General features: G+C 38.4%; 1 protein-coding gene across 1 annotated transcript; it reads right to left on the reverse strand.

The window, feature by feature from the left end:
- Positions 1-2926: 2926 nt before the first annotated feature.
- LOC117090822 (protein SET-like) lies at positions 2927-5542 on the reverse strand. The gene is made up of 2 exons (XM_033223469.1): positions 5529-5542; positions 2927-3492 (listed from the first exon to the last, which is right to left on the reverse strand). Exons 1-2 carry the CDS (start codon positions 5540-5542, stop codon positions 3048-3050), a joined length of 459 nt encoding a protein of 152 aa, XP_033079360.1. The 3' UTR covers positions 2927-3047.
- Positions 5543-11326: the final 5784 nt, after the last annotated feature.

The raw sequence follows: 11326 nt of genomic DNA on the forward strand, positions 1-11326 counted from the left end.
CAGCTTTACCACTAAAAACTTGGGTGATCTTGGATAAATCTTTTCTTTTTCCTGGGAGAAAGTTTTCTCATCTGCAAACTTAAACTGCGTGTCTTATGTCACTTCTAAGTTCCCTTCCAGCTTGAACGTATCATGATCCTCCAACAACCATTCCACAGTATGATGGGGGAGAATTCTTCTGTTACACAAATAATATGTAATTTTTATAAATATATAAACATATATTTTACATGTAAATATATTATAATATTGAATCTCCATTTTATTCTTTCTATTTCATCAACCAAGGGTGTTTCTTCTATATTGACCTCAGTTCTTCTTCTGAAATCAAGGAGGTGAAACTTCATTTTTTTTGAGATCCTTTCTAGATATAAAATGCTTATTCTGTAATTTTCTTTGTTCATTGAACACTTACTCTTTGTTCCTCTTTGTGTGTGGCACTGTGGCACTCTCTATTCTGAATAAATCTATAATCCAGTTGAAACAACATCTTCAAAGTGATTGAGAGAAAGTTGTATAACTTAGTGCTAAACTGTGTGTTATAGACTCTAACAAATTGACAGAAATAAGGGAGATGAAGGGTAGCTGAAGATATTAAGGGTGTAAGGAAGATTTCCTGGAGGAAGAGGGCCTGCCAGGGTAGGAAAAAAGATAGAGATGAAAGGATGGATGGATGGATGGATGGAATAGGAAATAGGATATTATTTTCTTTCTTTTGTTCTTTTTTTATTTTATTTTTTATATATATTTTTGAGACAGGGTCTTGCTCTGACACACAGTCTGGAGTGCAGTGGCACCATCTCAGCTCACTGCAACCTCTGTTTCCTGGACTCAGGTAATTCTCCCATCTCAGCCTCCTAAGTAGCCATCATGTTGGCTAATTTTTGTATTTTTAGTAGAGATGGGGTTTCTCCATGTTGTCCATGCTGGTGCTTGGACTCCTGTGCTCAAGTGATCTGCCTGCCCTGGCCTCCCAAAGTGCTGGGATTACAAGCGTGAGCCACCGCACCTGGCCATAACAGGATATTCTTTTTTTATTTTTCCAAAAAAACAAAATCTTTATGTTCCTTTACTAGAGCAAGATTCCTGATCAGTATACAGTGATGTATTTACTAAACGGAGACCTGTGCAGAAATTACATACTATCTATCTAGATAGGTTGTTACATTTTTGCCTATTGATGGAATAGTTCTGTTTATCAAGTTCTGTACATCAAAAAGCTTTTGAATTTCACCAGACTGTCCATTAATTCACCTCTGAAAAAGTGGCATTTAATTTCAGCTACTATATTTACAGCATTAAAAAGCTTATGCATTAAGGTGCTTCTCTGCACAATGGCACTGAGCAGACTGAGCTGAGTCCATTATCCCACCCAGATTCATATAGTCACATTTGAGAGCTTTGTACCAGAGAGCAGGGACAGTTACTGCTAACTATCACAGACTTCTTACTCTGAGAGCCTATCTTCTTCTTGGCCACATTTTATATAGCCAGTGAAGACATGCCAGCAACCATCCCATGTATAACTTGGCATTAGAGCACCAGGTCTGTTGGATGGTGGTGGCAGGCACTATTATTTTATATTCAGGTAAAAGGCCAATTTTAAAAACTTACACTTGGAAATAAAAATCAAGGGCAGAATATACTCAGAAAGTATTCAGCAATCTGGTATCTCAAATGATGTGAATATTTTCAGAAACCAATGGCAAATTTTACCCACATTTCCCAGCTATGGAGATATTAATACATTGATTCAAATCCTGTTACTCAATTCACATAACCCTGAGGTCATCCTCCAAAGTGCGTATCAAAAATAGGAAGTTAGAGTGACAGAGTTTGAAAGTGATGTTATACAAGTCAAACTTGGAAGGTCATAGTAAGCATACCTATGCTGAGAGAAAAGCATCAAATCCTTTGTGTACACATTTAGTTTTATTGTAACAAAGCAATTTGTACACTTTTAACGTTTAAAACTGAGCATCCCAGCACTCTGGGAGGCCGAGACGGGCGGATCACGAGGTCAGGAGATCGAGACCATCCTGACTAACACGGTGAAACCCTGTGTCTACTAAAAATACAAAAATTAGCCGGGCGCGGTGGTGGGTGCCTGTAGTCCCAGCTACACGGGAGGCTGAGGCAGGAGAATGGCGTGAACCCAGGAGGCGGAGCTTGCAGTGAGTGGAGATCGCGCCACCGCACTCCAGCCTGGGCAACGGAGCGAGACTCCGTCTCAAAAAAAAACAACAACAAAAAAAAACTGAGCATCATCTTTCCTTTCCAGTGAAACAAAAAGAAAATTTAAAAATAAACAGGAACAACATTTCAATAGAGAATGTCAATTCCAAAGAAGATCCTACAGGTTCTGCTGATTCTCCCACTGAGTGGCAGGGCTCAAGTCATCATCAGGAGATAATTTATTTTAAAAGTGTCATCTTAAACTGCAAGGATATCTGTCAAATATCACAATTAAACATGCCAAAGGAGAAGCCATGTTGTCAAAATGCCCACTTAACTCACCCAAACATCTCAAACCCATCCTTTGCTGACCTTCTATAACCCCACTTTCTAAAGTTTCTTTTTCTTTTTTTAAACAAGAGAAAGTAGACAGATATATGTTGGTAAATGCTACCTGTCCATATTCACATAGAGACACAGTGTATTCTCTGAGTCCAACAAACAGAGAAAGGAGGAAAAAAGCTCGAATTCTATGCACTACTACACGGGGCCTAGCACCCTCCAGCTTCCAGCAGAGCGAAGGGAGCAGGGTTTTCTTTTTTCCCGCAGAGCTCGGTGGTGTGGATTCCATACAGTTTTTAATCAGATAGTAAGCAATAAAAATGAATTTCGAGCAGAAAGGGGTAGAGACTTCCCATTGTATTCTGCTCAAGGTATTTCCCCCAAAATAAGTTGAGGAAAGAGACCTCAAGAACAGGGTGACTGAGCACAAGAGGGAAAACAACAACAACAACAACAACAAAACTGCAACTTGCTCCCAGGGACTGGAGAAAATTTTTAAAAAGAGAGAGTTGGAATCTATCAGTGTTCTATTATTTATCTTCTCCTTCATCCTCCTCTTCTTCCTTTCCTTCATCATCATCTTCTTCACCTTCATCCTCACCCCCTTCTTCATCAATATCTTCTAATCCTTCCTCGTCTTCTTCATCATCATCATCTTCTGCTCCTTCTTCTTCGTCATCCATATCAGGAACCAAGTAGTACAGTAATGATTTTGGCCAAATATCATCTTCAATGACCTCTCCTAACCCATCAGCACCTGTATCAGAATGGTCAATAAACCAGGTAAAGAAGCTCTCTGGTTCTTCATGCTGCCTCTTTCTGCTGTCTTTCTTCTGCATTTGACTTGAACGTTTCATCAAATCCTTTTCAGATTTCCATTTGATTTCAGTGGAATTTGAAGATAGATCACCATTCTCATTCAGATGAAATTCTTTGGAGAGAACTTTATTTTCAAAGTAAGGATTTTCATCCACCCTGAATGTGCCCGATCAAGTCTGATCTCGGAAGCTAAGCAGGGTCAGGCCTGGTTAGTACTTGGGTGGAATTAGGATATTCTTCATAAGAGGTATAGCCCAAGCAAAGGTAAAAATATAGTACAATCGTGTTTGTGTATGGGCTCCTCATGGAAACCTGCTCTGCTAGAATTAGGAGAGTGGGGAGGGATGGAAGCTAATATTTGTTGTGCTCCTACTTGTGCTAGGTGCTTGCAGCTCATATGTTTTGGGGTGTCTGCTCTCCTGCAGGCCCTCTCCCTAGGAATCATCCCCATACAGGGCTGAAAGGGTGGGCCTGTAGCCATGTTTGTGCCATTTGTCCAGTCTCACATCCTGGTCACGAATCACTGGACCATGGGTGAACACTGGATCTAAGCTCAGTTGATCCAGTTCTTCTCCCAGAAACATGGCACTAGGACACAGAAAAACTAACCCAGTGGACTTCCTGTGGAAAGGCTGGAGTGTAGAAAAGTCCAGAGTGGGAAATAGTGAGAGGTAGAAGGGAACCAAAGAAAGGTGAGATCAGTCCGTACAGCGTAGAGAAGGGAAAATGCACACAGAGAAATACACAGGATGTTGTAAGAAAGATTCAGTAGCTCCTGGGAGATGGCACATGTGCCTGGATTCCAACTATTTGGTTCCTGGTTTCTCTCCTGAGGATGCTATATTTCATTTCTTATTCCTTGATTTCAGTTGAATTAGTTTAAGTGCTTTCCTGTTCCTTACGATAAAAATAGCCTTGGCCAAGACAGTTTGTTCACATTTTTTCAGATTATCCTCTTAACAATTCATTGAAATAGATATCACTTCCACATTATTAATATGGATATCAAGGCTTAGAGCGGCAATGTGACCTGCCTATATGCATTCGGTTGATAATGGTTGAGCTAAGAGTGAAACCCAGGCCTGCCTGGCTCTAAACACCTTACACTTCTCCCTAAGGGACCTTGGCCAGTGTTTGAATCAACAGTTGATCCCAAAACACTTTGTCTGTAACTGCACAAGACACCCTCACTTCTGATGCTGTGTCTATTCAGGGCCAATTTGTTAACTTTTAGTCATTCTGAGATTCTCCTGTGGAGGTTCAAGCCCAGAAAGCTTATTTAATACAGGAATTCAGAATTTGTAAGAAGTCAGATGCTGTATTCGTGGCTCTTACTGAGTCAAATTCAATGCAATCTTATCCTTAAAAAATACCCAGATTCTAGTGAATAAAGAGAAACTGGTCAAAATTAGTAGAATTTTTCCAAATCAAGAAAATTAAGAATGTCTTTAATTTGGGGGCCAGCTAAGTAATTTATTCATCCTAAACAATACTCACTGAATGGTTGATATGCCTCTTATATTTTAATAACCCATTACAAATATACCTTCTTTGCACAATCTATATTCTAGTCATAGTCAATTCTTACAGTCCTTTCAAATGCCATGCTACTAGAACCTGTATGCCATAATATGTGTAAAAATTCATTTCCCTTCCCCTATCTGTCTGGAAAGCTTCCACTCTTTAGTATTCAACTGAAGGTGTCGCCTCCTCTACAAAACTGTCCACTAACTCTTTGCCTCATGAGGTTAGTAATCTTTCCACTATGGCCCCAGGAAACCCCTGACCTTAACTCTCATCACTGCATTGTAATTGTCTCTTTGCAGTTGAAGTGACATGTTCTTCTCACTCGCATGCCAGGCCACTCTCTTTCCTTTCTAATTTCCACTTCCTCCTCATCTCTCATCTAGTAGGAGATGAATTGCTAATCTAATGAACTTGAGATATTGATTAGACTACATTTCATTAGTGAGTAAAGTTGCCATGGTCAAGACCACTGTATCCTTCCTGTAGAAACTCAGGACTTTCCTACCCTTCCCCCACCATCAAAGAAGGTCTGGGATGTGACTCAGGCAACCCCCTTTTCCTTCTATTTCTCTTCTGTACAGTTGGTAAAGTAAGAGATCATGTAGCCATGTGTGTGATGGAGGTGAAGCAGCTCTACCCCACAGGCCCAGCCATTCTCCCCATACCTTTGTGCCAGCATCTTCACCTGTGCATGCCTAGGTAAGCTAGGTGCGTTACATACTACCAGCTATGCTATTTTTTTGGAGGGAAAGAAATGGGAAACCCTACTTCAGTTTCCCAGCTGAAGTCAAGTGGTCCAGCTCTGGGTACCAGGGATGAGGTCATGAGTGGTGATGAGGTCATTGAGTACCTGCCCATCCACTAACAAAGTGGAACTTGCTTTTCATTTAGATCTGTTTCCTTGTAAACTTCAGACTGTTGTAGTCAGCATTCTGGGCTAGGAGACTCGGAGCAGAGTTTGGCACTCAAACTCCATCCCACAACCCCCATTGCACACTTTTTAGTGAAATATTCTAACCCAGTGGGTTTTGACCCTGGCTATACATTAAAATCACCTTCTATACCAGAAATCCAAATGACTCTAACACGTGGCTAAATTTGAGAGCCCTTGCAAAGGAGAGCTTCACAGTCTCCCCCATCCCACCCTAACCGAGGGCATGAGTTCTGCTATAAGGTGGTGGAAGGAAGCTTCAGGCATCAGTAGATTTGACTAGAGCTCAGAGTGAACTTGAGTTCACCTCTCTGTGCCATAGACCCATCATCTATAAAATAAGAGGATTCACTGAGAACTCTTGACATTTTGGGAGTCATAGACACCTTTGAAATTTTCATGAAAGCTATGTGCATCTCCTCAAAAAAATGAACATTTGCCCTTATTCAGACATTCACATTCAGCTTCTGGGGTGCTTGGATGCTCTGACACCCTGGCCTACAGGATCACTGAGATTCTGTCCAGCTTTCAGGTCCAAAGGCCAATCTCTGTAATGTGCTAGAGAGGACCATTGGGCGGGCCAGGCTTCATTCCTTTTTCAATATTGTTCAAAATACACGTGCTTTGGACACCCGCACCAGCAAGATGCACATGCTGTGAGAAGCAGGGGGCATCTGATAACTGAGGGAACAGTTATCAGGGAGTGATTTATTAGTAAAATATTTATGGAAATTTTCAAGGCACCAGGCTCTAGGGATACCATTGTGAGAAAAAACACACACACACAAACCCCACATTCATGATAAGGATATATTCTGATGGAGGTTTTTAGCTTTCATATCACACTTAGTACAGGACATATGTTCACTGAGTGGAATTCACCCATTCTACTTAAAAATCTCTGTCTCCCTCTGTCTCTTTCTTTTTCTAATGGCCAAAAGTGCATCGTTGACCTTTTAAAAGACAATGCAGAATTTCCTTTGAAATTGGGCAAAAGACCCTGACCCTTGGTCTGCTCTGACCCTCCATTTCCTGTGTCCTTCCTCCCAGAGCAAGGACTCTTTGAGGCTAAGGACATGTCCACTTGGGGCCTGCACTCCACCCTTTCACACCATGCTCTTATCATCCGTGACCCCGTATTCCCTGCCCGAATGTCCCTGAATCTGTTCCTAGAGCTTGTGCAGGCTGCTTCTTCAGATGTCTCTTCCCCAGGCTGGGTCACACTGCTGGTTTATGTGTCCCTGGACCCAAGGGGTGGCCACAGGGCAGCAGTTTGCTGGGGATGTGAAGGAGCTTGCATGTGCAGGATGGCATATCCACACAAATGCAAGTGAGGCCCATTGCAGAGAGCCAGAACTGGGAAGAGAGGGCCATGGGCTGGGGCTAGGGAACTGCCTCTCTCCAGGCCATCATTTTACAGCTCTGAAACTGAGAATTCTAAATTCAAACTTGGCCTTCCAGGGTATTATAAAAGTATATTTGTCTAAGTAGGTGGATAAAGACATATTTTAGTGAACAGTCTCTTAGCCTGAATGATAACTTTAAAGTATTTTTATAGATGGTATTTGGGCCTCCGTTTGTACACTTGTTCCAGGCTCCACAAATAATTGCGGGAGAGTCTAAGGTAGTAGGATTATGGTATGGACCCACCCAAGTTGCTTTGGCTCCTGACAGCTTTCCTTCATAGTTTCTTATAACAACCAAAGTAATAATAGCTAATTTTTTAAAAATAAAACTCTTATTGAAGTATAATATACATATATTAAAATGCATAATCATAGAATAAATACATCCATGTAACAGCCAACTGGATCAAATCAGAACATTGCCAGCATCTCTTACACACCCTTACAATAACCACTCCCTCCATCCTTCTCAAAGGTGACAAGTATCCCATATTAATTTGCCTATTTTTGAACTTTACATAAATGTAGTCACATCATATATATTCTTTTGCATCTGGCTTCTTTCCCTCAATATTATGTTTATGATTATCTGTTTTATTGCATGTAGAAATAGTTCATTCACTTTCGTTGCTATATAGTGTTCTATTGAATCAATTAACCATTTTTCATTTACTTATTTGGTTGCTGATATATGTTTGGATTGTTCTCATTTGCTACTAAGAATGATGCTGCTATGTTTATTCTTGTACCTGTCTTTTGGTGTCCATATACTTTCCTTTATGCTAAGTATATATTCCTAGAAGTGAGACTGCAGGATTTTAGGGTGTGTGAATACATTCAGCTTTACAGTACTGCAAAAAGTTTTCCCAAGAGGTCGTATAGAAAGACTTTTAAATTTTCTTTTATAGATAGAATGCTTTTCTGATTTCTCATTCTCTCATGTGTCAGTTTTGTTAAGGTTTGATTTCCTAGGGATTTATTCATTTTCTTTAAATTTCCAAATTTAAAAATAGACTTATGTTGTTTCTAACAGTCTCTAATTTATTCTTAATACCCATAGGACCTATAATAATATTTCCTTTTTATTTCTAAAATCTGTGTCTTTTTTTATTTTCCTGTTTTTACTCTTCTTTTGCAAGTGATTTATTGATGTTATGAGTCATTTCAAAAAATAACTTTTGGTTTTGTTGATTTTCTTTATTGTACATTTGTTTTCAATGTTATTAATTTCTACTTTTATATATATTACCTTTTTCCTTCTACCTTCTATAGGTTTTACTTGCTGGATATTTTTCTAACTTCCTAAGAGATACTTAAATAATTGAGTTGCAGCCTTTCTTCTTTTCCAACATATGCATTTTAAACTATACATATTCTTTAAGCACTGCTTTAGCTGTGACCACAGGTTTTGATATGTCATATTTTCATAACCATTCCATTCTAAAAACTTTCTGATTTCCAATGTGATTTTATTGTTGATTATTTGGAAGTATATTGCTTAATTTCCAAATATTTAGAGACACTGTAGTGGCCCATCGTTATTTATTTCAAGCTCAATTCCACTGTGGTCAGAAAACATGTTTATTGCAATCCCTTAAAACGTGTTGAGATTTGCTTTAAGGCCCAGTACATGGTCAATTTTGGTAAATGTCCATGTGCACTTGGAAACAGTCTGTATTCTGCAGTTGTCAGGTGTAGTGCTCTATATATATCAACTAGGCCATGTTTTATAATCATGCTGACTTTTTGCCTGCTTGTTCTATCAGTTACTGAGAAAGATATGTTAAAATCTCCAACTATGCTTCTGGATTTGTCTGTTTCTCTTTTTAACTCTGTCTTTATTGCTTCATATATTTTGAGGTGTTGTTAATAGGTTCATATAAACTTAGAATATTTCCACTTTCCTGTGGATTGACCTTTTAATCATCTTAAAACACTTCTCTTTATCTCTTATAATTCTTCTTGCCTTAAAGTCTACTTTATCTGATGTTAATATAACTATACAGCTTTCTTTTGGTTGGCATTACATGATATACTTTCTTTTATCCTATTACTTTCAGTTTTCTGTATCTTAGTATTTAAAGTGTATGTTGTAAAAAGAATATGGTTTTATTTCATTTTTTATCCAGTTTGACAATCTTTGGCTTTAAATTGGAGTATTAGGTCTTTTTGCAAATCATGGAATTATCTGCATATTTGGGTTAATTTTGTTATTTTGCTAATTGTTTTCTCTTTATTTCATCTGTTCTATGTTCTCTTTTGTACATTTTTTGCCTTATTTTGGATTAATTATGTATTTTAATAATTCCATCTACCATGAACAAGGTTTTACCTATTGTTACTATTCTTTTCAGTGATTGCCCTGAAGACAACTGCACAGATAGACTCAGCCAAGCCTAATATCAGTGAATAAAATTTGCCAATTCCTGGACAACTCAAGGAACATGAATACTTCATTTACCGCCCTCATATGTTTTAATTCTAAAAATATTTTAAACCACATAGATATTAATATAGCTGTTTTATAAATATTCAATATTAATGTGGATATACCCACATATTTATGCTTTCCACTAATCTTTGTTCTTTCCTGTATTTCCATGCTTTCACAGTGTATCATTTACTTTCAGCCTCAAGAACTCCCTTTAGTATTTTTTTAGGAAGCATCTGCTGATTATCAATTCTCTCATATTTTACTTGTCTGTAAATGTCTTCATTTTACTTTTATTTTAAAGGTTATTGTCAGTGGATACAGAAATGTGAGTCATAACTACTACCTTTCATCACTTTAAATATATCACTCACTTATCATCTTCCTTTCTTTGTGTGCGTGTGTGACAGAGTCCCATTCCATCATCCAGGCTGGAGTGCAGTGGCATGCTCTTAGCTCGCTGCAACCTCTGCCTCCCAGGTTCAAGAGATTATCCTGCCTCACCCTCCCGAGTAGCTGGGATTACAGGCACCTGCTACCACATCTGGCTAATCTTTGTATTTTCAGTAGAGACAGGATTTCACCATGTTGACCAGGCTGATCTCAAACTCCTGGCATCAGATGATCCACTCACCTCGCCCTCCCAAAGTGATGAGATTACAGCCATAAGCAACCCCACACGGCCACCTAGTTATAGTTAAACCCCTTTTTTTTAATCATATCAAATTAGTATTTCTTCTTTAAAGGTAATATGTATTGTTTTCAGTTGACTTTAAGATGGTATGTTCTTCTTTGATTTTTGAGTAGTTTCACTACCAGGTACCTATGTGTGATTTCTGTTCCATTAATTCTCTTTGGAGTTCATAAAACTTCTTGAATCTGTGATGCAGATCAGTTTTGGAAATTTTTCCGCCTCTATCTCTTCATATATCATTTCTCCCCCATTCTATTGATCTGTTTTGGAAAAACAGATCAGTTTGGGAAAATTTTCAGCCTCTATCTCTTCATACATTATTTCTCCCCATTCTATTCCTCTTGTTCTTCTGGGGCTCCAACTACTTATTTGTTCAAACTTTCACTCTGTCCCACATGTTTCTTAGGTCCTTGTCCATATTTTCCATTCTTTTGTCACTCCATGCTTTAGTCCAGATGTTTTCTTCTGACAAATTATTCAGTTCACTAATCCTATCTCAGCTCTTTCTAATCTAATGATAACTTCGTATGTCAAGTTTTTTATTTTGGATATTGTATTTTTCAGTTCTGGAATTTTCATATGATCATTTTCAATAGTTCTATATTCCATGCTGAAAATTACCGTACCACCATCTAATTTCTTTAATACACTTATGACAGTTATTTTAAAGTCTGTTTTAACTCCAGTATCTTTATTTTTCTATCGGTTTCTTTATACTGTCTGGCTTTCTCTTCCTCATGGTTGTTGGACATTTTGTCTTATCTGCAGGTGAATCTGGTAATTTTAGATTTAATATGAGATATTATACATCAGGCTGTTGATTATGTTATCTTCCTCCAAAGATTATTAACTTTTGCTTCTGGCAAGTAACTAGGTAAAGGCAGATTGACTCACCTTAATTAAGTCAATGAATGAACAGATTCAAAACTGGGCATTAGTCTTTATGAGGGTTGTTGCATTTCTAGTTAATCCATATTTCTAGATTATAACCCTTGAAAGTT

This window comes from Trachypithecus francoisi, unplaced genomic scaffold (genome assembly GCF_009764315.1).
Source record: "Trachypithecus francoisi isolate TF-2019V2 unplaced genomic scaffold, Tfra_2.0 Lachesis_group11, whole genome shotgun sequence".
NCBI lineage: Eukaryota > Metazoa > Chordata > Mammalia > Primates > Cercopithecidae > Trachypithecus > Trachypithecus francoisi.